This window comes from Drosophila biarmipes, chromosome X (assembly GCF_025231255.1).
Source record: "Drosophila biarmipes strain raj3 chromosome X, RU_DBia_V1.1, whole genome shotgun sequence".
Taxonomy (NCBI): Eukaryota; Metazoa; Arthropoda; class Insecta; order Diptera; family Drosophilidae; genus Drosophila; species Drosophila biarmipes.
The window spans coordinates 25,663,254-25,689,261 of NC_066611.1; the positions used below are offsets into that span (position 1 = coordinate 25,663,254).

The following is a 26,008-nucleotide window of genomic DNA, read 5'->3' on the forward strand; positions in this document are numbered from 1 at the left end:
CTTGTTTCGGGGGTGAAATTGGCTCGACGACTTCCCTCCGCTGCTCTAAGACTAGGATTAGGACCCCCTGTCACCACAACTGCTTTAAGCCTAGCACGCCTTCGCCTGCTCGAGTTTGAAATTAGCGCTTTAGTGTGAAGTGCGAAACTCACTTTAAGCCGCCGCCAGTAGCAATACCCATCGATAGGTCGTGCAGTACAGTCACCGAACTGGCATCACTGCCAGCGCGCAATCGATCTATCGAAGCGGCACCATCGATAGTTGGCGTGTATCCTTTGCAACCGTGGCTGCTACAGCCACAGTTTAAATTAACTTTGGGCATTCGTTCGACTTTCTGCCAAATCTTTTTCTTTAAAGTCCGCGAGTGTGCATTTAAGAGGACAAGCCAAGCCGCTGTCGGTGTTTAATTGCAGGGCTAGCAGGCGACAACTCGAGGGCCGCCTGTGGAGACGCTAGGCGAAGGCAAAAAAATCGGATCAACCGACAGACAAAGCTGAACTGCGGTCGTCGCCGACAAAGTGCGCTGTGCACACGGACGACCAGAGAATCGGTACGCGAGCGAGCGAGCGAGTTTTTTTCGCGTTTCAGTTTGGGTTTCAGTTACCTGCGCGCATCAACCCTGCATTTGGCTCTGTTCTGCCCCTCGCAGCGGTTTCGGCAGCCTACGATTTTGGGCAGGATCGCCCTCCTTCGAGCCAGCAGCGCTCCGTGTCCGTGTGCGGCGGGCGAAACTACGTAAGCGGGCGAAAGCGGAGCGCCGCGAAGTGTAGTGCGTGTGGCAGCGTTTTCGATTGCGTGCTCCTGTGGCACCAGAGCCTTCTCGGGCCTGTTGGAGCCCTGATCCGCCTTTCGGTTCCAAATCCTTTGCCATTTCCTAGCTCAGCTGTCTTGACCCTCACGTACACACGTACACGCGCGCGTCGAACACTCATACATGCACGCACACTTATGGCTGTATCTGTTTGACAGCGCACTTCGCTGCGCTCGTTGCGGACAAAGTGGCACTCGCCAGGCGCACACTCTCGCCGAACGCGCTGAGCAGTTTCTTTTTGGAGTGGATTTTTCGGATGGAGCTGCAAATATGCACATATGCATCCGAGCAGAAGTAATCCCCAGCAGCTAACCCGGCGCCATTCTCATTACAGCTCGACCGGGCTCCTGTTCGCAAGTGTTCGGCCACAGCCAGCATCCTGGAGAAGCAAAACAAGCGCGCCCAGCTCATCCGGGACAAGATGGTGTTGGCAGAGCGCAACACCACGGACGTGGTGCGTAACGGGCGTCGCTCGCGAGGTCCCAGTCCCAACACCCACACCACGGGCGGCGGCGTCACCAACAGCGCAAACAGCCTGGTGGGCAGTGGTGGAGGAGGAGGCGGCGGTGGCAACTCCGGGAACTCGGGCAACACCGGGGCCAACGAGAAGAGTACCACAGCTGTGCCGGGCGCAGGGACACCGGAGAGCTCGGACGACGACAACTGTAAGTGGGCGAGACATCACTGCGATGGTGCATCTTTATATGTATCGACTCCTTTCCACCATTTCCAGCCACCAAACGCAACGGCAAGAGCAAGGCCAAACAGTCGGAGTACGAAGGTGAGTTCTAGACGGTTTAGCTCCATCAATTGGCCACTAATCAAATGCCCTATCCGCAGAGAAAATCCGCGTGGGACGCGACTACCAGGCCGTGTGCCCGCCGCTCGTCCCCGAGGTCGAACGACGCCCCGAACAGATGAACGAACGCGCCCTGCTCGTCTGGTCGCCCACTAAGGAGATCCCCGACCTGAAATGTACGTTTTGGGGGCGCAATGGATAAGCCCAGCGAATAACGCTTGTCTTGTGACTCTCTTCCAGTGGAGGAGTATATCTCGGTGGCAAAGGAGAAGTACGGCTACAACGGCGAACAGGCCCTTGGCATGCTTTTCTGGCACAAGCACGACCTAGAGCGAGCCGTCATGGACCTGGCCAACTTCACGCCCTTCCCGGACGAGTGGACCATCGAGGACAAGGTGCTGTTCGAGCAGGCCTTCCAGTTTCATGGGAAGAGCTTCCACCGCATCCGCCAGATGGTAAGTACGGCAGAGCTGCCTCTCCCCCGCCAAAGCCCATCGAAATCATTCCAAATCTAAATCGCATCCGATGCCAACAGCTGCCGGACAAATCAATTGCCAGTCTGGTCAAGTATTATTACTCGTGGAAGAAGACGCGCCACCGCAGCAGCGCCATGGATCGCCAGGAAAAAACAATCAAGGCGGTGGTCAAGGACGGCTCCGAGAACGGCAGCGAAGTGGGCAGCAATGAGGAGTCTGATAACGATGACAAGGTAATTATCAGTTAGAACTAGCTAGCGAAAAGCCAACAGATCCTTCCCTGCTCCCGCACACACACAAACGCACACCAAACACACGCATACACACACCTCGCTCATCCACACACAATCGCCTCGAACTTTGAACTTCGAAACACACAAACCACATCCACAAAGAGACGGCTCCTTTCGCCTCTCCTCGTAGATCCAAGTAGGCAGCTTTGACAAAAACCACCGTAGAGCTCTAGTTCTCTAGATCAGGCCTAGGATTCGAGTAACGGGCAACGGACTACGGATACAGATCTAAGCTAAGCCAATTAAAATTGAGCCTCCCGAAGTAAATGTCTAATTAAATTTTTGGAGACAAACAATTGCGAATAATACGCTATGCAAAAATAACAATTAAAAGTGTATTTTTAGTTCTATTAAGTGCAAACTTCTGAGTGTAATCAGGCGCGGAAAAACTGCGTCTTCATTAAGGGGTTACATAGGGTATTGAGGCCACAATCAATATTTCAAACTCAGTCTCATACCTTGTTTGCTTCTATAAAAATAATGAAAAATATGTCAATCTTTTTATTTTGAATTATCATAATGGACAGGCATCTTTAAAACTTCTGCATGAACAAAGAAATTGGAAAACTGAATCGGATAACATTTGTTGTTCTATCTATTAATGTTCAAAATCCTTCGTTTAACCAGTAGATATTGAGTTCACTCTCACGTTAAAGATATTAAGAAAAAAAAAATCAAAATTATATAAAAAATACCTTTGTAGCCCCTTAAAGCACACTTATTTTCAACTCTAGACATTCTTAATCGGTAGCCGTCCGCTTTATAAACCTAAGTACGCAGAATAGCACTTATCTCGGGTACAAGCGCCCCAAAGATTCCGACTTGCCAAAGGTGTGTAGTTTTGGACCGAACCCCTCCAATAGGGATCCTCTCAATTTTCAGCCAGCCGATGTATGTCGTTTTGAAAGTCTGGTTCGTTATTTTTCAGATAATCGCCGTGCCTGCATACATCTCATAAAATTTCAAATCATTATCCACACAAACGAATACCAAAAACAATAATTGACCAGCATCTATAAGACTTAAACACAGTAATAACACGTTCGTTCGTACACAGAGATTGCACCACATACACACACTTGAGAGTTATGTATTCCGAAAAGGTTGGCCTGATTTGGTTGATTTGCCCCAGAAGTTTTTTTTCCACCGCGCCAAATCTGCAAATCAGGCTGACTAGGACTAGACTAAGGCAGAGCAACAAAAAGAAAGTAACAAGCGTTTGTTCTTTGTTCATACATTTACGAGTACACCTATATAAATAGTATATACAAGCTAAATATATTTTTTTTAAATAATTATAAATAGTATGGTAAATCATATACGTAAAATAGTAATTTATATAAAGAGATTGATTAATTTAAACAATTTTAAATATTAAAGTAAAGAAAGCGAAACCGAATTATGTACATTTATACATATTTGTATACAGTGAGTGAAAAGGGGGAAAGGAGGGCAATCTCCTCCTTTCCCAACTCAGCCAACCACAGACGATTATCATGATGGATCACACCACACCTAAAGCTAATCCTAATAAATGCATATCTTGTTTGCGAAAAGATTAAACAAAAACCCAAAAAACCAACAATTTACATGTGTTTCTTATTCATAGAGATTCGTCTCGCCTCCCCGTCTCCGTTTCCATCTGAGTTTTTGTTCTTCAATCCCGAAAGATCATCCAAATCGTCATCATCCATACGCCAGCACATACATCCTCACCCGAACCCTCATCCCAAAACACAAACCCACACAATTCCCTAAACCCCTTCTATATCTTTCACAATATACACATGTTTACCAGAACTTAGATCACTTTGGTCGCCGCACTTCCCCGTCGAACAGAGCTAACATGCAACCGCTAACCTGCGGCCGTCTTTTGCTTACGATCTTGTCCAGCAAAAACCATTTAAGAATAAACCATACCCTTAAGTAACAACTAGCACTCGCCCTTTCGTTAAACTTCCCCAGAAATAAGACCCTTTAGAGAGAAAGAAAGTACCCATAAGATTTTCCATATCTGTGAGTCCCAACACAAATCCTTGTAGCGAGCTTGTTTAGGGGACTTGGAACCTGGTTACACTCCTACCACTTAGCAGTCGGATCTTTAAGTTCTAGTAGAGTTACTGTTTCTTTTATTCGCATTGGCATTTCGGGAAGGATCGGGATTGGTTGGTCAGGGGGATGGGGGTGGATGGCTTGGGGTCTGCTGTTGGGATGGGAGAGCGTGGCAAGCATCATTTTCAAGCATGTTAAATGCCGATGACAAGAAGCCTGGAGAGCAAGAACAGACAACCCAAAAACAATCCCGTACCTGTTAAGTGTGAAAACCAACTGAACTAAAGCAACAACCAATTACGTTTTTTCTCTTCTCTTTGCATTCACTGTACAAAAATCCAACAATCGAAACGAAACACACCATTCCAAACTAAAAACCGACCTGAAATTGTCCGAAATAACTCGCAATACGAACAACCAATGTCAAAAAACCCCAAAACAAATGCAAAAACCCCATAAAAATCGGTGTCCACTTGCCGAAATTGACTTGAACTCGTAACGATCGTTGCATCTGTCTTTCGGGAATCCATTTGCGGATGAAATCCTGGCTTGGCAGAAGGGGCATAGCAACAATAGCACCACAACTATCACTGATGCCACCTCGAACTCAACCAACAACACCGCCACCACCACCAGCACCACCAATTCCCCTGCAAACACCACTGCCAACACCACCAGCAATAGCAACAGCCACAACAGCAGCAGCAACAACCACAGCGGCAACGGCAACAATAACAATGGGGAGGAGAACAACCAAGGCGGCGGAAGCAACAGCAGCAACATGAGCCACAACGACCTGGACACCGAGCCGCTGTCCCTCCTCGCCGGCGGCAACGCCCCAGGCGGCGAAGAGGTGCTGGGATTCGATGGTGGGCCCATCAGTGGCACCAACGGAAGCAGCAACAACGGCGAGATCGGCGGACGCGTGGTTGTGGGCGGTTTTTGCAAGATTTGCAACGTGGTGTGCCATGTGCTGCACGACTCACCGCTGGGGCGCATGTGCAAGAGTTGTCACACCCACTGGAGGTACATACAAACATTCATATAGCTCCAACTCGCTCCGGAGGCTCCTCCAGACATCAAGCTAATGCCAAGTTTTCTCTCTATCTCTCTTCCCACCTCCAAATTCCGAACAATGCATTCACTTGACCTGTGTCGTTGCGCCCTCGTCCCTTCATTCACTGCCCACTGCTCACCAACCCATCCACAAACACGAACCCACACGAAACAACCTCGAATCCGGGTTGTCCACTACAGGCGCACGGGCAACCGACGACCCATTTCCGGGCCGGAGGGCAATGCTCCGCGTAGATCCACACACAACTGCGCCGCGGCTGCCGATCGCTCCAAACGCAAACCGCCCAAGGGGATGTACATCAACCACGATGATCTAACGGCCCTCGCTAGCTCCAAGAATCCCTGTGTCTACTTGGCGGAACGCGATCGCAAGATCACAGCCCTTATGGCCGAAGTAAGAGTCCAATCCCACGCCCTCACTCGAATGTGGTGCCACTGCGTTGGCCTTTAGCGGGGCTTAGCATCTTTTAAGATCCGATTTCCTATAGGCCTATTCTCGTTGAAATTCGCTGGGAAAAGTAACTAAGGTCAAATCCGAATAAGCTAGGTGTTTAAAAAACAATTTTACCTAGGGTTAGGATAAGCAAGCTATTCAGAAATACGATTTTACAAAAATATGGGGGATATGGATAGAAATAGATACTTTCACAAGCATAAACCATTCCACCTGTCATATCAAACACTTTCTGCTCGAAAAGGTCTTACCTATACATCATTATAACCTCATCACCTGGAGTGCTTGAGTAAAAGTGCCCTAGACACCATTTTCAATACAACTTAAATACTTTGAAAAAGGAAGTTTGGGTTTCCCTTGATCCCACTTACCGATCCCATTCACTGCATTCCATGTCATCCCATAACAAGCCCCACCCCACACACACTATCCAGACCCGATTGTGCGACCTGGACCCACTGACAACTTTCAATTGAATGCGCCCCTGCACCCTAACCCATTGCAGATACAGAAGAATAGGCAGCTTATGGAGCAGCTGGATAAGGAGTGCGAGTCCATCAACGTCGAGGATGTGGTCGCCAAGCCGGCGGTGGGCAACACTTCCGAACCTGCTCAGCCACGCATCTCCGCCCGCTGGTTGCCGGACGAGATCCAGGTGGCTCTGCTGGCGCTCCGCGAGTACGGCAAAAACTTTCCTGTAAGTGGATCAAACCCTCACCCACCACCCAGCTGAGTCCCAACTAATCACTTCCTCACAATTGTAGATGATTGCCAAGCTGGTAACCACCAAGACAGAGGCGCATGTGCGTACCTTCTTTGTGAACAATCGGCGCCGCTACAATCTCGACCAGATCGTTAAGGAGTACGAGGCTGGAAAGTCTGAGGAGTCGGGCCCGGAGAACGAGCAAAGCGAGCCGGCTGCCGATGGAGCAGGAGCGGCAGCAGCAGCGGCCGCTTCAGCGACCGCATCGGCACCCAGTGCTGGTGATTCCACTGCCGCATTGAGCGCGACGACCGCCAGGAAGCAGTCCACCGAGGCCGGCAACAACGGAACCGTCGTCGTCGACCCCAGCCAGGAGTCGCTGCCCAGAAAGGAGGACCACAAGAAGTCCGAGCTGGGGACGACGGCTGCGCTTAAGGGGGGTGGTGGCGAAGCCACAGATACCCCGCCCACTGTGGCAGCCAGCGGTAGCGGCGGCTCCAGCACAGCCTCTGGCGGCACCGTTGCTGGCGGCCCCACGACCGGCAACAAGTCCACAAGCAGTGCTACAATCACCATTACGGACGAGTCCGACACGGCCACGAACTCGAGCAGCGATGTGGTCGCCACTGGACTAGCCGGAGCCACCGGTTCGTCGTCTCTGTCCAGCGCAAGCTCTGCGTCCGCATCCAAATCCCAAGCCAGCAGCGAGGAGCCGCCGTCGGCCCTGAAGTCTAATCCCGCGAGCGCAGTAGTGGCATCGGGAGCTACTTCTGTGGCGGGTGCCAGCCCAGCCGCCAATCCCTCAAGCAAGCGGGATGGCACCGCACTGGTAGGTGCTACTCAGGAAGGCTGCAATGGACTTTCTTATTAACGCTTCTACCATGTCTCCCACCTGCAGGCCATTGTCGAGCAGCCACCAGCCAAGAAGGTCGCGCTGAGCGGCAGCACCGGCGGCACAGAGTTCCTGGGCAAGTGAGGAGGCGGATGTGTTCACTGCCGATATACATACACGCATAAGTATATATACCGGTGCATAGGATAGCTTGGTGTTGATGGGCAGCCGCCAGGAAGACGTGTGAGCGCGACCGGCGGAAACACACTTCCAAGAGCCTGTCTGTCGGCAGCCTGCCGGATTTCTTTTTTTTTTATTGTCTATGACTCCTGGGACGCATTTACTATGAAACAGCATCACGGCTTAATCTAGGCTCTTAGAAATTAGTTTGTTTCTATTTCGAGTAACATGAAGCGACTGGCCGGTCACCCCCGAACCAAGGATCGTATAAACATAAATACTTTAAAGTTTAAACACAGAAACGCAGAAGCACCTAATCTTTGACTCTGGAGCTGTGCAGAGGCAGATGGACGACTCGACATCTCCCACAACACTTGCACAGGTCAGAGACGATTTTAATGGGTTCAACGGGTAGATACTTTCCTTGCGGGGTTGGGGCTACGTGGACCACGCAAAACTGACTACTGGGGCACACAGCAGTGGGGAAGTAGTGCCCGTTTTGTATGTAACATTATGACGATGAGTTGTACACGTGTAAATTATTAACTTAGCTGCCTGTTTTTTTCGAGAAATAATTTAGCATAGAGCAAAGTCCTGGGATCCACCCACATGCAACCTGGAAAACCACCCATCCGGCCTCAGCACTTCAGCAACGAGTTTCTGTTAGGCTAATTAACTCCATGTAACTACACACGGCTGACGACAATGTTCGCAGCCAGCTATTCGTTTAAGCAGCCGACTCTGTAACACGATGAGCATTCGACCAGGTCAGGTTGCGTCTATCTTACTAACCCTAGGGTCTTAAGTGTCCGCTGGGCTCTGAAACTCGATTCCCTGTTCCTGGCAAAGTGGTCTGAACAGGCAGTTGCACATCTCGGATTCGGTCTGGAGAGGCGGTGTCCAACGAGTTGTTGAAAATAAACATAAACATAAATCACAAAACTGTTTGTTTGCCCTGCAGGGGGTTCACCTCGATCTATTTCGCCACGAGCAACGTTTCGGTTGTGTGTAAACTGCAAAACGAGCCGCTTATTAATAGTGGTAATGTTTGGATATGCACTCACTGGCTATCACAGCTTTCAATCTACATGTGACCTTCAAATTACTCAAGTACTCCCTTACAGACCTCTCCGTTCCCGGGTCCCAGAGGAGGTCGATTTAGAGGAAATAAAGGTTTAATTGGCTCAGTAACTGGGTAACTCAGTGCTGGTGGGAGGACTGGCGGTACTGCTGCTGCGCCGGACTGGGGATCATGTAGCGCTCGAGGAACGGCACGCAGGTGACCAGGTAGGCGAGGCGGTTCACCCAGCCAGGGATCTTCCGGCCGCAGACGATGTGCACCAGGCTGTTGGAGAAGTGGTTGCAGTTCTTGCTGGTCAGGTGGTAGCTGTTCCCGGTGAACTGGAGGCCCAGCTGGTCGACGATGCGCTGCACGTCCGCGCTGCTGAAGTGTGTGTAGCCCAGCAGGATGCTCTCCCGGAACCGGAAGTGCTCGCCCAGCTCGGCCTGGCCGTTGCAGGGCTGGATCTCGAAGATGCCCGACATGGGGAACTCGTGGCCCCCAAAGCCGTACTCCCGCCCATAGAGCTGGACGCCCGAGTGGAAGAAGCCCACGCCCAGCGCCATGGTGTAGTGGTTCGTGTCGACGAGGTCGTACACGTTGAGCACCACCGGCTCCCTGGGCAGGATCTCGTCGCAGCAGGAGCTGTTCCTTCTCCTCCTCCTCCTGCCTCCGCCCAGGCAGGGAATACTCCTCAGGCGGTTGAAAAACATGCTCCTCGCCAGGGGATCAAGAAGCTAACTACCAGAATGCGGGCTGCCACGCTCCTTATACGACTCCTCGATCGGAAGCAGATTCGAAACAACTTTGAATTTATTTACATCAACCATAGGTGGTGATTCATCAAAGGCTGACATTTTACACCTTGCTGCCGATGGAGAATTTTAATGATAAAACACCAGAAAATTAGGTGTTAGGCAACCATTTTAAAAAGAAGGTCGGCAACAGGAATGGAATTCGTCGTTAAAACAGTAGATAAATCTTAAGCGCAGCTTATTTTCTCAGTAAGAATTCGTCGAATTGCTGAGTTTCTTAAGTCAGACACCAGGCGAACATAAATGCTTAGTAGGTGTCGAACGATCAGCTGATCAGCTTTTCTAAGCTTATCGGAGATGCCCTCGTGATTGCTCCCCTATGTCACGGCCCAAGCAAATACAAAGGACTTAACTGTTATTTCGAGCATATCGTAACAAGTTCGTGACACGACTGGGGTTGCTCATCACTGCTCTGAGCTTGGCTCTCAACTAACGGCGCTTTTTGAAGGAGATCGCTTCCTATTGGTCATTGGGGGAGGGGAAATGTGGAAGGGGCCGCCATCTTGAAAAAGGAACAGCTGTTTCAGTCAGCTTGTAGCTACCAGCTGCCACCTGCTATGTTTTCTGTTCGCCTGGTGTCCGAGACCAATAAAGCCTGCGATTTGGCTGAAAAAATGTTACGAAGCCTTTCAATATGTTGCAGTAAATGGGCGATTTTTCAATTTCAAACACCAGGCGAACATAATCCGCAGCAGGCGGCTGCTGGGTGTTTAAAAATTTAGCACTGGAAGAGCACCGTTTGTTGGTTCGAGCAGACTAGAGATGGGCAATCGCTTGATCGCCTGGCAAGTCCTAGCACACTTTGAAGTGGCACACCTCTAATAAAACCCTAAAAAATTATGGTTTCCCACCTACTATTTTTCCTGTTCGCCTGGTGTTTGAGAATGATAAGTCGCTCATTTACTGCAACACATCTTTAATAAATTGAATGGCTTCGTAACTTTTCAGTCATTTGACTGCTACTTAGCAGGCCTTTTTGGTCTCGGACACCAGGCGAACAGAAAACATAGCAGGTGGCAGCTGGTAGCTGAAAGCCGACTGAAACAGCTGTTCCATTTTCAAGATGGCGGCCCTTTCCACATTTCCCCTCCCCCACTGACCAATAGGAAGCGATCTCCTTCAAAAAGCGCCGTTAGTTGAGAGCCAAGCTCAGAGCAGTGATGAGCAACCCCAGTCGTGTCACGAACTTCTCACGACACGCATGAAATAACAGTGAAGTCCTATGCTTTTGCTTGGGCCGTGACATAGGGGAGCGATCACGAGGGCATCTCCGATACGCTTAGAAAAGCTGATCAGCTGATCGTTCGACACCTGCCAAGCGTTTATGCTCGCCTGGTGTCTGACTTAAGAAACGCAGCAATTTGACAAGGTGCACGACGAGCAGGAAAGTTAGTAGGTGGGCAATGGTAATTTTTTTAACTTTTCCTGGGGTGTGCCTGGAATGAAATGCCCAAGTAGTGGTGTTTTGAATTTCTTCAAAAACATTGCCTACATTTGAGCGCTGCCGCCTTTGAGAAATATTGGATTTCACCTTGGCTTCTGCTGACAAGATCAAACTGTAGTGTTCTTGGCCTCCGCTTGCGCCTTAAAAACAAACAATTCATAGTACATAGGTGGAATTTGTTTTTAATATTTTTATTATTTCCATTCTTGCTGTGTCTGGCATAATTTGTTAAACATGCGTCTTGTAGTTTTCGTTTGGCTCCTTGTTGTTCGTATTTAAATATATATAGGTGATGTATTTTATTGGTTTCAGTTTGTTTTTGTTTCGTTTAATATTATTATTAAATATAACTCGTTAATGCATTGCTTAGCTAAAAAAAATCATCTTATATTAGTTCGACACACCTTGAATTAGTTAGAAGGTTTAGTGCTATTTGCTTGGGACTGGTTGGTTACCTGTGCACTTCGGGTCTATGAGTGGGGTCAGATGGGGGGACTTGGGTGGGGAGCTATGTGTACGTCGTATGTTTGAGTAAGCTATGTTTAGTGGGTGGGCAGCAGGCAATGAAGAGTCGGCAGAAGCAACCAAAGAGCTGCGTGCTGGGGACTGGGGACTGGAACTAGGAGCAGATCCGATCGATCATATCATGTCAGACCAGACTGGGGCTAAGCAACCTGACTTACACGCTATCGCTAGTACATATTTAGTATATTTATTTAAATTTATATATACGCACGATTTACGATTTTATTTACTTCTTGTAATGCCACGATAAAATCTCAATACACAATTTGCTTAGATACTATGACTAGTTGCCTATTACAATACCATCCACTCGTATTTGTTTACCTCCGACTCTGGCTCTACCCGAATGTGTTTGCCTCTCCTTTTCGATTGGATCTCGTTTGTCAAAAAAAATACAAAAAAATTATGTGTAGAAAAAACAGAATAATATCAACAAGTCTTATGAGTAAACCCCGCCCAGGCATGAACGCTTTCGCTCCGGAACTCAAAACGATCTGCTGCGACCTGCTACGATCTGCACACATCCTGGGGCTGGAAACTAATGACTGGTATATATACTATGTACATATATACAGCGATATATGCATAGGATATAGACAGAGAAATATTCGTGGATGTTACAGGACGTGACGTTTGACGCACTACCCCTTAAAACACCGCACCTTAAAGGCAGTTAAGGTGCGGTCTTTTAAAAGAAGTCGTCAAAGGTTTTTGATTATGTCTGGTATTGCAGCATTGGGGCTGACAGGTTGGGATGATGCGAGGAGTTCATCCGCAGGGCGGACAGGCTCTTGTTGTACCACTCGTCCTCCGGAGACATGCCTGCAAAGGAACGAAGGAAACGCGATTATTACAGACCAATTATGGTGTCCACAAAGCTGTTCAGTCGCAACTAGGAATCATGTGAACGTCTTCTAGACGCCCTGCATTTCCGTGCTGCGGAAATTTCCAGCTAATGACCACCTGGAGCTACACACACGGCTGACTTGGAAGAGCGTTTTCTTAGCCTGCCGGAAATTAATTTTACTGCTCCTTCTGGTCAGGTCACCTCCAAGAAGTGGCCACCCCACCCACTCGGGGAGCCCTTGATTTGTTTACGTCTGATTACGAGCAGCGCCTGGCTTTCGCCTCAGTAACCCAATATGCGCAGGCGCCTACGCCGATAAACAACTTCAGAATCCAGACGCTTGCAGCGGAAATTTACTTACGGACCAGGGATTTGGAATTTGGGGGACTCGGGGGAGTCTCTACACAACCTGAGCTACTCTCGGGAGAGGCTTCGTTTCGGCCACTCGGCGCGCCTCGGGGAGTCTCGGGAACTACAACTGTCCGATCGGCGGACCCGATCCAGACCAACCTATCATTCCAAGTCGAACCGTGGTCAGAAGAGGATCATCAAGTTGTCAGTGAAAGTGAAAGTGCCCTAGCCCCAGAGTGATCCTGGACAGTTGGGTGAGTGCTAGGACTATTTCTCCCACTTACCCATTGAGTCCTGACGCACTCCGACGGATCCCATGTTCGTGCTGTGCGCCATGGAGAACGGCTGCGTCATGCCCGGGTAGGAGGAGGCGCCCATTTGGAACAGGTCCTGCAGGTCGTACAGAAAGTACACATAAGACTTGTTATGGGAGGCTGTGGATGTGTGCATATGGGATCTCACCTGGGGATATCGGTTCATGGTGTTGTGGTGCGGGTATGGCTGATAGCCCCGCGAGACGCTGTAGCCCTGGATGTTCCTCATCATCCCGTTGCAGGATGGGATCACAGACGGTGCCAGGGCCTTTTGCAGCTGCTTCTCCTGCTTCCGGTACTTGGCGCGTCGGTTCTGAAACCAGACCTGCAGAGAAGAGGAAAAATGGTTGCGATTATTATTTAAGCTCTCCAAGGAAGACGGCGGACGGCAGACAACCCAAGAAGCCTTTAAGTTTCACTCTGAAAAACCCTCGGCGGGAAGAGGACGAAGCTTAATGATGGAATAAGAAGGCAGAGCTAAATGGAAAACCCCCATCCAGGACCCAGGACCCAGGACCCAGTCCCCCTCTCGGCCTGCCCTCCGACATCTCTGCCTCGGGCAAAGGACGCGATGCCAACGTCTTATGAGTGAAAAAATCTACTAAATTGAAATTGAAAATAAGTTGACGACGCTGTTTGCTGCGAGGGTCTCTAAGTGAGTGGGAGTAGGGCCACGGGTGGGGTGTGGGTTGCCTGCTCTGTTTAGATATTATTAAAGGCGGTCCTCCTTCTGATGATGACGACGGTGTCCTGGCCCCCTCCCTGCGGCCCTTTTTCCATGATGGCGAAAAGAAATTGCCAAGATGAAAGCAGGGCTCTGCACTAGACAACAAGACGACCGAGATGGTGATGGTGATGGGGATGGTGCGGATTGGAGTGGGAGTGGCATCGAGAGCGGAGTGGGACACGATGGTGTGCAGAAAATTCCGGCATTTTGGAAGCTGCTCAGCTTGCTTTGAGTCGCCCAGAGGATGTGAGGGAGGAAAGTGTCCCGGAGGGTGGCGAAGGCAAAGGCAGGGGCAGGGGCAAGGCAAGGCAAAGCAGTAATGGCGGCACCCAGACTTCAGACTCGAGTCTTTCGATTTTTTCTCCTTTCATTTTCTTATTTATTTTATCATTATTATTATCTTTGTCCATGACTATGTGCACGTATATCTCTGTTGGGCGCCGGAGAGATGGGACGGGACGCTGGGTCCGTGGGGCTGTGGGGCTGTGAGTCAGAGCTGGGGCCCGCAGTCCCTTTAAACGAACAGTGCCGCCTGCCGGGGGTTGTTTTCAGCGCCCACTTTATGGCTCGTTCGGTTTCGTTTGGTTGGCTGGCTGCTATTGCCAGCATAAAAATGCTGCCCTGCAAATAATGCTCTTAACCATCGGCCATGTATGGGCACCATGGATATGGTGTGCCTCGGATGGTGGGCTGCGGGTGGCAGCTCCACTTCGAGGGTGGAAAATGCGTTGTCTGAATGATTCGATGGAGCTCTGTCTATCTGTCGTTCAATTCCAGAGCCAGCTGAGTGTGTGTGGGTGCTGGGTGCTGGGTGTTGGGCGATGGGTGATGGGTGGTTGGGTGGGGAAACTCAATTAAGGATACATTTGATGGCACACTCTCAAGCGCACACATGCATGCGCATACACCCACGGGTCGAACAAGAACAAACAAAATCGAAGGGAAATTCGATTTTAGCCAACATTTTTGCTAGCCTCCAACGAATTTGGTGGTCCCCCAGATCTTCAAGCTCGCCTGTTTATAAAGCAGCCCAAAACTTTAATTATACGAAGGCAAATTATGGAGCACAAATAACCATGGTCAGGAGGCACACACACACATTGGCCACTCGGCCACGGCGGAAATATGAAAATTAAACGTATTCAAATTGAATTTACTTTCAGCATTTAATCAAATTTAGCCGCTGCCAACGTTTGTTTTTACCCGCCTTTCTTTTTTATTTTCTCTTTTTTACCACATAGCGCTTAGAGTTTTTGTCTCGGCTCTGCACTTTTTCCCATTTTTCGCCTTTGTTTCCTTTGACAGAGGAGTTAGATGAACTTTGTGGCAGGGGGAGTGCAGGTTGCAGCTGCGAGGAGCGGGCTGGGGGCTTGGAGATTCCACCATCGGTGACCTATAAATGCGAAAGGTGACTAATTGCCACCGGGTGACTAACTTCCCTGGAAGCACACACTCTCTCTTCAAGGGAGTTCATTCAGGGTCCTGAAGTGTGAAGTTAGCCAGATCCGGTTTTGTCTACTCCTCGTGTTGCTGCAAGTCGGCGACGAACACCGAAGTTCTCATAACAAGTGGCGCCTATCCCCCCAAACCGAAGACTGCCGCCTCATAACCACAAATAATCAACAAATCAATGAAATCAAATCAGTCGCAGGCCTTTCATTTCTCACGATTGTTTACGCGTTCGGGATTTGCTACTCTGGTTTCCCCTCTTGCCTGCCGATCAACGTAGTCCACCGAAGTCCACATGTATCTGAGGGAAAAAGGAGCCATCGTCGTGGCTGTGACAGTGATCGCCTTAAAATAAAGGCCATCTTTAACAGTTAGTTTCTTGACCTTTATTTAACAGTCAGAAATAGCCGTTAAGGTGTGACTTTTACTTTAACTATCGGAAGCGAAGTGTTGCAAAACTTCCCTGGGAAATATAAAGCTAGTTCGCTTACTTTTCGGGCTCTGTGAGTTCTTATAAGAGTTCCCCAATGATAATTTTGGGATATGATATTAAACTTTCTTGAAACTCAAGATTCTATTTCTGCAAACGTGCATTTTCCACCAAAACTTCTTTGAGGATGACAAAGGCATATATGCGTACTTGTAATAGGCCTGTGTGTGTCTGTAAAAACTACATATATCCGTATGCTAATATCCTATGCAATTCTATTATAGACAGTTGTTTATAGGAGCGTCCTTCGCACATTTACATAAACTGATGTACATAGATATCGAATAGTTCATTTGCACTTGACAAGTGAGTGCTATGCAGTCAAAATTTGCACTTGAGACAAATTTACTCCCGGCCGGTGAATTTTCCCAGCAGATGCGCCTGTGACGCCCCCTTTCACGCCCACCTCATCATCCCCTCATCATCCTCATCGTCCTCGTCCTCGTCATCGCCTTTCCCTCATCGTCACCCAAAGTTCGAGATGAGCGTCAATTTCCCGTGTTCGGCAGAACGCATACACGACAATTTGTCAACACCAACGCGATGTTTTCGTTGGAGGGCGCTGAGTGCCAGAGTCAAGTTGCGAGCAATCGTCGGATTACCAGGGGGTACGAACGGCGCCGTAGGGCTGCGAAACCGGGGTGGTGGGGGGGAACTCGTCCTCCCGGAAGGGGGTTGCACGGTAAATATTTGAACATTTGCTGAAAAATATGGTTTATGCGGCGATAATAGACCGACAGGGTTTTTGTCCTGCTCCCTGTCTTACAGTGTCTAATTTGACCGAGAACAGTTGTTGCCAAGGAAGGGCGCAGGCCTAATGGATGCGCTGATTATGCCCTTGCAATAATTGTGGTAATTTATAATGATTTCGATCAGTTTGGAAAATACAAGCCACATGGCCGCCCAGGCCTTGCAAGGCAGAAGCATTTACAGTACCCTACTCAGCTCAAACAGTTTCTACATAGCACCTACAGTATCACATACTTTTTAATTGGTTCTGCGGAAAATCAATGGAAATTCTGCTGATAGAGTGTCAACCGATAAAATATGGTTGCACTTTTGGATAGTACAGCCATATACACCAATATAAATCAGATTAATAAGCACTTCTCTCTCTGCGATTAAATCAGCTATTTTAAACATTCCGTGGATAGCTACTGGGAATTCTGTTCCTGTTGAAGGGCGCTCCAAGGGACCCGCCGAAGAGGACTTTCTAAAAGGGCTGATAAAAAGAAATGGCCTGTAATCCGACACCGCAGATGCAGGAGCTGCTGGCTTGGACGAACATGTGACCAAGCTGATTGGGTCGTCAACCCTCTCACTCCCCGACCCCCACTCCCTGACTTTCCTCCGCCGAAATCCACTTGTATAGCAGTCACGATAAAACTATAAATTAATTATTACCGCGGCGCACTTGAAAGCGCACCCCAGAGAAGCAACGAGCCGAGAGCTTGGCCATGCGGACCAGGGGGTTGCCGGGGATTTTCAGGAACCGTCAGGGGTTCCAGCGCCTAGATATGGCCGAGAGTACTTGGGAGCAACACCGCTGCGAGCCAGTCAGTCGGAATAATCGCTCGCTAATCGGTGACCGAGATCACCACCATCATCAGCGGTCTATCAGCAGGATGCATCCCAACTACACTGGTCAGGGAACGCGGGATTCCGTTCGGATTGCCGTGACTCTGGCACGAACAACTGTTGAAATTGAAATTACAGTAATTGGCTCCGCTCCTTGCGAGCAGTTGGAGTGGGCTCTGGCTCTGGCCCGGACTGGGCTGGGTACTCGGTGTTCGGGTCTGAGTTGTGGAGCTGGAACGGACTACTCCGGGGCATACTCACTTGGATCCGCGCCTCGTTCAGCTTTGTTGTTCGCGCCAGCTCCTCGCGGCAGTAAATATCCGGATAATGCGATTTGGCGAACGCTGCCTCCAGTTCCGCTAATTGTTCCTGAAATTAAGCGGATTTTAATTAGGCGAATTCGGTGTGTGGTGCTTTTTTATTCCCCGCCTTCGCTTGCTCCTCCCCCCAAATCCCAGCTTTCTGCCGAATTTTCCTTCGGAAGGGCCATCTCCCCTCCGTTTAAAAGAAAGCTCGATCTTAAATGCAAACTATCTCAAAAGGTCGCCGACATAAAGTACTTCCCTAGGTATCAGTCAAACTTTATTAGCCTAATTTCTCATAACTCTATATCCGCAAGTCAAAACTCCATTACTCGAGTTTCTGTGAAGTGTTACTTAGTTTTGATATTGAAAGATTCGAAAGTAATCTGAAAGCAACAGCTTTTTTCGAGCGCCAATGTGAAAGCTACTAATCTTTCTTGGTCTGTAGTTTTCTGCTAAGTGTTTGCCTAATCGCTAAAGTGGCAGCTGAAGCGAACAGCAAAAGTCAGATTATGTTTTTTGAATATCTAGGCATTAAGTAATTACGAGCGCTTTATCTGTGACTCGAGGAACAATAACCTTAGTGGTAATATCCTAATCAGATAATCGCTTCAAAAAGGTCTTTTGTAGTTCGAGACGATTCCCTTCTTTCACTTAATAGTTTTCCAAATCACAACAGGTGACTGTGTATATCTTAAGGAAACCCTATTTGGAGTAGGTTTTGGCTCGGCACTGTTTCCCTACAATCCTAACCACCCAGGTTCCTGAAAGTGTTACTGGTTTTCCGTTACTGTCCACCGTCCGGCCTTGATTAGACGCCGTGCTCCGCCGGCTTCTAGCCAGGTACTTGGCTGCCCGAGTACCCCTTTGTTGTTGGCCGTCGCCGGCGCTCTTGTGGCATCAAAGTTTTTAATTACGAGTAACCTTCTCGAAATCCAATTAGGATTTCAGCCGGTGAGGCGGGGCGGGGGTATCTAGCGGGGATCTGGGGATCCTTGGGCTCCTCCAGCGCTGGAAACTCACCTGTGTGAATGTGGTTCGATGCCTCCGCCTAGCGGGCGTTGGACAGGACGCTGTGGTTGGGGTGTGGCCGGCGTGCTGGCTCAGCGATGATAATCCACTTCCTGGCGAGGTGATGCCGGCGGAAACCGTGGACAGGCCGCTGTTGGGTTCCGGCTTGAGCTTCTTAAAGGCGCCTTCCGCTGCAAGGATGCCAAAAACCGAGAAACATACACGTTATTATTACAATAATTTGCCTGTTTAGTATGCGTGGCGCGCTTAAGTTCCCGCAAAATGCCGCTAATTGCCAGGACCAGGGGGAGACCAGGGGGATACCAGCACATGCCCGGACACCAGTACATTCCGGGACGTCCCGTCGCCGCACTGCGGCCACAAGACGCCGTCATTGTCGTAAAAAGGTGAAAAGCGGCGACTTGGACAGACGATGGCGGTCGCATGAATATGCAATATGGGATAATTTATGCAAATTTCTGGCACATTAATCGAGGCAGCCCGGCTGCAGGACGAGAGTCCTGATCCCGGTCCTACCAGGCCGTCACCTGTACCCCTGTGCCCTGTACAACGCGTGCCGGCCAAAAAGGCGGCTAAAGGTGGCCGAATAGCGGGCCAAAGGTCAAAGTAGGGCACTCTGGCTCTCGCATTTCACATTTTCCACCTCGAGTCCTCGGCCTTTGGTGCTTAATTGACGCGCTTAGCTCGTTAACAAAATGCAAACTATGTTGAAAATGTGCTGGATGCCGTCCGCCTAATTGAATCACAAACACAAATAAATTGAAGCGAGTACCGGTATTTATGTTAAATAAGGACCTTGGGCCCTCTCGTCCTCCGCAAACCTTCGAAACCTTCAAAACCGCCCGCCGTCTAATGCAATTGACCTTGCTGCGTGGGTGTGGCTCTGTTGGGTGCTGGAAGTGGAGTGCTGGAGGTCAGGTGCTCCTGCCTGGAGCCTGTTGCATTGGCAAGTGTTGTCAATCAACTCCGCACACGTTCATTTAAATTAGTAGGCTACTCCAAGTGCACCCCTGAATACGCGTCTTCTTCACTTTGAAACTGCATATAGCCAAGAGTTTTCACTAGCTTCACTGCAATGCCTGTTTTGAAAGTATCTTGTTGCTTTGAGAAACATTTCAACATTAAATTGGCATACCCAAGTACGGCAAACAAGTTAGCGTGAACAAAGCAAATAGTTAATCCTCTGTTATTATCTCGAAATACCTATTTTGAGCAAACAAACAACTACTCCCAAAAAGTAGTTTCAAACTGATTGCCTGCATGCGCGGATCCGCGGGGGATTCAAAAGTTTTTTGTAAAACGAACCTCACATTTTTAATACCATTGGAATTAAAAAAAAGTTAGGGCGTTTTCAGCCAGTTTTTCTAAAGTAGGTTTCAGATATAACATGATCTTCCGATAAAAATGATTAATAGAATTTGGAAGACATTTTTGCCACGATGGTCTTACTGATTAAGAATGAAAAACGTTTGCAAATGTGCTTAGAAAGCAAATATCTTTTTTCTTTTTTTGTTAATCCTTCGTCGGCATCCTCACGTTTCCTCTCATCAACTCCACACAACGGCACATACTACTCTTTGAACTCCCCACTCTGCCATCTGGATCCTTGAATATCCTGTGGAGAACCCATTCCACAATTCATATTGTCGTCTACAAATCTTAAGATGGATGTTCTGATTGCTTAGAAATAAATATCGCTACGAGCTTAAGATCTCGGGCTGTATCAATTATTGCGGTGTTACAGAAATATATATTGGCAAATAATATGGATAGTTTTACATAGTTAAGAGGTGGCACCTCCTATGCAATCCCGGACTAAAACAACTTAAAAATTCCACCGATGGGCAACAGGTTGAAAGATAAACAGTCGATGATCCTATTACTTTGCGCCTTTGGTGGGGCTGCTAGGAAGCCAATGTTACGGATTTCTTATAAGACATTGTTCCACGCGGAAAATAATCGATGGGCGGGATATTATGATACACGTATATGATCATTACATTTGTTAAACAAAATGTTTCGAGTTCTATAACAACCCAGAATGTTACAAAAATGTCTAACTGACAAGCAGGATCACCCGAAATCACGCCCAATAAGGACCTTACCTCTAGGCAAGCTAAGACCTAATTTTCTCATAGATTTGACAAAATAACATTGGCCAAAAATTGGTATAAATACCAAAGAACATATAGATCTACAACTGTTGCAGTTTTATCCTTTTTATCCTTAACTCGCATATTTTATCCTTAACTTTGAATCCTTTTGTTGTGTCTGGTATCGGCAAATACAACGTTTTTAAAGGATTTATACAGGAGCAGTTTTAAGCTGACTTTGGGGCAAGATCAATGTGTGAAATGTTCTGACTCAAATGTCTCAAAATCGTCAATTGATTATCCTTAAATGAGCCCTAAGTCCTCGGCCAAACCCAAACAATGTTCGCTTCCTTATATCCTTCAGTATCGCATCTCATTGGTTTTATTGCGAATTAAGTGTGCTTGGACTAGGGGCTGCCCAGCTGTCCCGCTGCGTAATCTCCACTGGAGTGGTGGGCAGCGGTGGCGGATAAGCCGGGGACAAAGGGAGCGGTAATAGGAAGCTGCAAAGGAGCATCAACAAACAGGCGAGGACAAAGGTCAGAGGACAAAGGACCCGCAGCCACGAAAGGAGGGCGAAAGGGGTGCAAGGGGTAAGTTCCTGCTAATGGCCAGCCATGGCCATTGTGGCCAGATTAGGGATTCCCATCCCGAGATTAGCAACACTCACCCGAGATGGTGTGGTCCGAGAGGCGCGAGGGCGGCGTGTGGGCCGGCGTGTGGTGGTGCGAGGACGAGTCCATGCCCGGCGTGGGCAGGCCGGAGTAGAGGGCGCTGAAGTCCTCGGGCGTGCTGCTGCACTTGCGCTGGTGGTTTAGCGAGGAGGAGGACGACTTCTCCAGCGTGGTGATCGGCGACCGGGTGTCCTGCACCGAGCTGGCCAGGCTGAGCAGCCGGTTCTCGTGCGCCGACCCGCCGATGCCCATCAGCCGCTGGTCCTGGAACGACATGAACTTGGTGTCCTGCGCCACACCCCCGTGCTGCATGCTGGCATGATCCTCCAGCAGGCCCTGCTGCAGGCCCAGCAGTCCGCCGACCAGGTTCGGGCGCAGCTCGTCCATGCTCAGCTTGCCCGCCTGTCCGCCGGCCGAGAAGTTCAGCTGGCGGCTGAAGATCGCCGGGAAGATGTTGAACTGCTGCGAGTCGGCGCTGGACTGCGGACTGAGTCCCAGGCTATGGGGCGCCACGTGTGGCAGCGACGAGGAGGCGGAGGAGGAGGAGGCGGCGGCGGCTGCTGCGGCCGCTGCTGCTGCGGCGGCGGAGGACACCGACGATCCCTGGCCCGCTCCGGATGAGCTGGGTCCGTTGCCGATAAGCAAGGTGGGTGTTCCGCCGCCTCCGTTGTTGATCAGTTGCTGCTGCTGCTGCTGTTGCTGCTGTTGTTGCTGCTGCTGCTGTTGCTGCTGCAGCGGACTAGCAACACCCACGCCCGGCGGCAACTGTTGCTGCTGCTGTTGTTGCTGCTGCTGCTGTTGCTGCTGCGGCACCACCGACGGCAGCAGTCCGTGATGACCGTGGGCTATCGCTAGAGCGTGGGCGTGGCTGCCGTGGGCGTGGCCGCTGTGGGCGTGGCTGGCGTGGACGTGCGGATGGGCCAGGGACAAGGCCACCGAGGAGTTGCTGCCGTTGCTGTTCGACTGCTGTTGCTGCTGCTGTTGTTGCTGCTGCTGTTGCTGCTGCTGCTGTTGTTGTTGCGCAGCTGTTGCCGCTGCTGTGAGATTGCTGTTGTTGCTGGTGCCGCCGACGACGACTCCTCCGGAGGAGGCTCCACCGGAACCAGGGCCGCCGGCACAGCTCTGATGTTTGAAATCCAACTTGTGGCCGGCGTAGAAACGCTGCGTATCGATATACGTCTTGAAGAAGTCGATTGAGTAATCCAACTGGAAGCTGTCTCGCGGCGAACGCGCTCCCGTCTTAATGGATCGAATTTTGGAGGGGTGGGGCCTTCTAAGCTAAAGGCCTTTCCGAATATGCAGTATATATGGGTTCGGATATGCTGTTCGATACTTTGCGATTTCACAAATACGGCACTCTGCTTGGGAATTGAAACTGCCCGACGGCAAGGGAGAGCTTGTGACGGTATAGAATCACTGGGGCACGACACATTCAAAAAAACCAGAACTGGCAGGCTGTATCCCACTTGCTCTTTGGATATTATGTAGGATAGGACTGGAGATGATCAAGGACCGTACCGGCACCGCGAACCATGGGATCGTTTCGTAACCGTATCGTAGTTTTGAGTACCGCCTCGCCAGGAGCCGCTGGAGCAACTATGGCTGTTTGTTTTTTGACAGCTCGTCCTGCTCCCCAGGAAGCAGCAAGAGGAAGAACAAGAAAGGGTCCTTTCGCCGTGCTTGTGTGCGAGTGTGCGTGTTTGGGTGAGTGCGCGAGTTCAAGATGATAACAAATTTCGCCTCGTCCTTGTTTTTTCGTTTTCGCTTTAATTTTTTACTATTGTTATTCCTCTCGGAGGTCCTTTGTTATGCTTCGTTGTTGTTGTTGCTGGATGGTTAACGCTGGCGTTACGGCGATACGTATTCTCGGCCGATCAAACTTAAAATGATATACAATTTCAGGCAACATACAAAATTATAACGAAATTAAGGATCATGTGCTCGACAACAGAGACGCCGTCGTCGCTGCTCGTCCTTCTGCTTTTGATTTTCCTATCCCTGTTTCGTCCTCCCAGCGGTGGTGGTTCCTCTTTCGCATTACTCTCTCTATAAACACACAGCCACGTCCCTGTGAGTGTGTGTGTCCTGCTGCGGGGACATTTGCGGGCTGCGCGCGAACGATTGGTGGTTTTCCCTCCGCCTGTCGCAGTGTGTGTGCGTGACTGTGTGCGTGTCTGTGTGCTGCCGAGACCACGAATCGTTAGTCGTACTAATAATTTTCAAAAAATAATGAAGGAGAGAGCGAGAGCGCGCGGGGGGCGCCACGCTGTTGTCCCGCTCACACGCACCAGTGGGACTCGCTTGCCGTCTCGCTTTAGCCTGCTCGGCTAATTGCGTTAGTCGTCGCCATTGCTGTTCGCTTTCTGTTCCCCTCTAACTGTAGCGGTGCACTCCGAATCGGAGTCGCAGTCGGAGTCCGAATGCCGAATTCGACTTCGAATCGGATTCAGTGAGCTGTACGCTTCACAGAAGCCAGGATGCGAAGCAGGAACAGCTGGAACCTGGGCTTGCTGGCCAAGTTTCGACGGAAAGTGAGCAGGACTGGGTGAATGTCCACCGAGGACACAGTTCGAACCCTTACTCGATCGACTGGGAGTCGGACCAGAAGCACTGGGTTCTGCTTGGACCACCTTAATCCTGGAGAGGCTGCTCCGGCTGGCGACTCCAGTCGAATGCCGAGTTACGCCAAGGCCCGTGCGCTGTGAGAGAGGGAGAGCAGGAGAGAGACGGCACTCTGGTGGCGGGGAAAGAGATGGCCATAGGCCGGCAGACGACGTCGGCAGAAGCAGCGATGTCCTGCCATCGCGGAACACTAGTTGTCGCGCTCCCTCACTTGATAGCCTTACGGGGAGAGGCCTCGAGCCAATCGGCGGCCAGCAAAATGGAGTTGAGCCTGCAGAGAGGGGTCTCCAAAAAGCTCCCCTTCTGTTGTTATTCTTGCCGCTGCTGCGCAATGAATTAATCCTTGTTAAATGTGTCGATGACACAGGACGACGCAGGACGCCAACGATGGCAGCGACGCGCTGTTGCCGCTTTTCCTCACGCTTTTCCTGCCGCTTTCCTTCGGTGCGCAGCGCCAGAAAAGCGAGAAGAGCCATGGAAGGCCAGCTGTCTATCCGCCTCGTCCTTCGCATCCCTGCCATCCTTAAAACAATACATTCAGCTGAAAGTCCCCAAATGCCTGTCTGCTTTCCTTCGGTTTCGTATGGTTTCGTTTGCTTTCGTTTCGCTTTGTTTGGTGGCACCAAGTTCCAGCTCCTCTCTGAGCATTTTCCAGCTAAAGGATGGGCACTCCTGGTAGTACGGCGCCCCTTTAAGGCGGCCTGCAAACGGGGCCCAAATGGGCCACTCATCGACTCTCCCTTCCACCCGCCCTTTTTTCGGGCCTGGGTCGAAATGATTAAAACTTTTTCTTGGCCAAGAATATTAAAACAAAGTCCTTAACTGGGCACAATAGCAACACACTTATGTATCTGCACAAGTTCGCTGTAGCAAACTGTATTTTAAAGAGCTAAGGAAAGGGAAATAAGTTCATAGGAGTAATGACGGCTGAGAGGCAAGCAGTTAGATAAAAGTATCAAATTTAAAGGGGAAATAATGGTGTGAACCAAAAAGCAACAATTATTCCATGGTTTTTAGCCAAAGTGTTAAGGAACTAATTACAAGTTTATTATGGGAATCCATTTAATGTGTGTCTAATAAAATTATTCACTTGTTCTATTTTCGGCTACAAAACATATTTCCTTGGGCTTCAGCTCGACTCATTTCCAAAAATTTGTTTTTTAACCAAAATACAGTACAGCTAAGAGCCCTACTCTTTGAGCAGCTCACTATCTAGGCTATTTTTTATCGCACAGCTAAAAGACCTACTGTTTTAGGCAGCGAAAATCGGTAAAAATTTTATGTTTCCATTTTTAAATGCCAATCTATTGGAAATTTAATTACGAGCTCCTTAATTGTTACTTGGTTAAAAAAGGCGCTGAAAAGCTGAAAGATCGGCAATTTGAAGCTAACAATCTAGGCAACGACCCGCAATACATTCTGAGAAAATTTTTTTGCGTTTTTACATGTTTTTTGTTAAAATTGTAAAAATAATAGTTTTCAGGTTTGAATGCCAATTTATTGGAATTGCGAGCTCAACAAAGTATAATATTCCTTATTTCGAATTTTTTTCGCAAAACGACCGCTAAAACCTAATTTTATTGGGTCGAAATTAGGTAGTAGGCAAAATAGTCCAGTCTTAGCGAGGTGCCACACCACTTCGAGAAAACTATCCAAGATTTAAGGTTGAATTTCAAGCTAAAATGTTAGGTCAAAGGGCATCCAACACACGGCCAACTAAGTGTTCTCAGTGGGCGTACGGGGTACTCCCCGAAGTCAAACACATACACTCCAGTTAAAGAGACATAGGTGGGGCAGAAGGGGGTCGAGCGAACGAGGCAGTGAAGCAGGCTATTAAGCATCCATTTAGGATACTAATTTGTGTATCATTACAAATTGTATCTGTGCACACACGCACACAGGCGAGCTGTTGGCCACAGCCACTGCACATCCTGCTGCCAGGACCCCTACCACCCGCCGCCCATTATCACCCATACACCCGCACATGGCCACAGGCAAGCTTGCCTTT

General features: G+C 49.3%; 3 protein-coding genes across 6 annotated transcripts; 1 reads left to right on the forward strand and 2 right to left on the reverse strand.

The window, feature by feature from the left end:
• The first annotated feature begins 254 nt into the window (after window positions 1–254).
• Window positions 255–7,979, forward strand: LOC108024209 (REST corepressor). 4 transcript variants are annotated; one of them, XM_017094062.3, is made up of 11 exons: window positions 255–550; window positions 1,146–1,476; window positions 1,545–1,592; window positions 1,652–1,786; window positions 1,851–2,065; window positions 2,146–2,319; window positions 4,988–5,457; window positions 5,689–5,902; window positions 6,468–6,659; window positions 6,727–7,494; window positions 7,564–7,979. In XM_017094062.3, exons 2-11 carry the CDS (start codon window positions 1,233–1,235, stop codon window positions 7,639–7,641), a joined length of 2,538 nt encoding a protein of 845 aa, XP_016949551.1. In that variant the 5' UTR covers window positions 255–550; window positions 1,146–1,232; the 3' UTR covers window positions 7,642–7,979. The 4 variants fall into 4 exon arrangements, with proteins under 4 accessions (XP_016949551.1, XP_016949553.1, XP_016949554.1 ...); XM_017094063.3 differs by lacking the exon at window positions 255–550 and adding an exon at window positions 563–735; XM_017094064.3 differs by lacking the exons at window positions 4,988–5,457; window positions 5,689–5,902 and having other exon boundaries at window positions 258–550.
• An 855-nt stretch (window positions 7,980–8,834) lies between these two features.
• LOC108024118 (deubiquitinase DESI2) lies at window positions 8,835–9,624 on the reverse strand. The gene has a single exon (XM_017093898.3). It carries the CDS (start codon window positions 9,448–9,450, stop codon window positions 8,878–8,880), a length of 573 nt encoding a protein of 190 aa, XP_016949387.1. The 5' UTR covers window positions 9,451–9,624; the 3' UTR covers window positions 8,835–8,877.
• Window positions 9,625–11,201: 1,577 nt separating this feature from the next.
• On the reverse strand, window positions 11,202–24,181 carry LOC108024089 (homeobox protein abdominal-B). The gene is made up of 7 exons (XM_017093864.3): window positions 24,063–24,181; window positions 21,375–22,651; window positions 18,603–18,781; window positions 17,539–17,646; window positions 13,182–13,358; window positions 13,004–13,109; window positions 11,202–12,343 (listed from the first exon to the last, which is right to left on the reverse strand). The coding sequence occupies exons 1-7, from the start codon at window positions 24,179–24,181 to the stop codon at window positions 12,237–12,239; spliced, it is 2,073 nt and encodes a 690-aa protein (XP_016949353.1). The 3' UTR covers window positions 11,202–12,236.
• Between the last annotated feature and the right edge of the window lie 1,827 nt (window positions 24,182–26,008).

Excerpts from the sequence above, each read along its gene's own strand:
- LOC108024209 (XM_017094062.3), top strand. The coding sequence starts at position 1,233 with ATGGTGTTGGCAGAGCGCAACACCACGGACGTGGTGCGTAACGGGCGT. Across the intron at positions 1,477-1,544 it reads GAGCTCGGACGACGACAACT|CCACCAAACGCAACGGCAAG; the intron begins GTAAGTGGGCGA and ends CACCATTTCCAG. Across the intron at positions 5,903-6,467 it reads TCACAGCCCTTATGGCCGAA|ATACAGAAGAATAGGCAGCT; the intron begins GTAAGAGTCCAA and ends AACCCATTGCAG.
- LOC108024118 (XM_017093898.3), bottom strand. The coding sequence starts at position 9,450 with ATGTTTTTCAACCGCCTGAGGAGTATTCCCTGCCTGGGCGGAGGCAGG.
- LOC108024089 (XM_017093864.3), bottom strand. The coding sequence starts at position 24,181 with ATGGCAGGACATCGCTGCTTCTGCCGACGTCGTCTGCCGGCCTATGGC. Across the intron at positions 18,782-21,374 it reads CTCGGACCACACCATCTCGG|CGGAAGGCGCCTTTAAGAAG; the intron begins GTGAGTGTTGCT and ends GCATCCTTGCAG. Across the intron at positions 13,359-17,538 it reads TGAACGAGGCGCGGATCCAA|GTCTGGTTTCAGAACCGACG; the intron begins GTGAGTATGCCC and ends TCTTCTCTGCAG.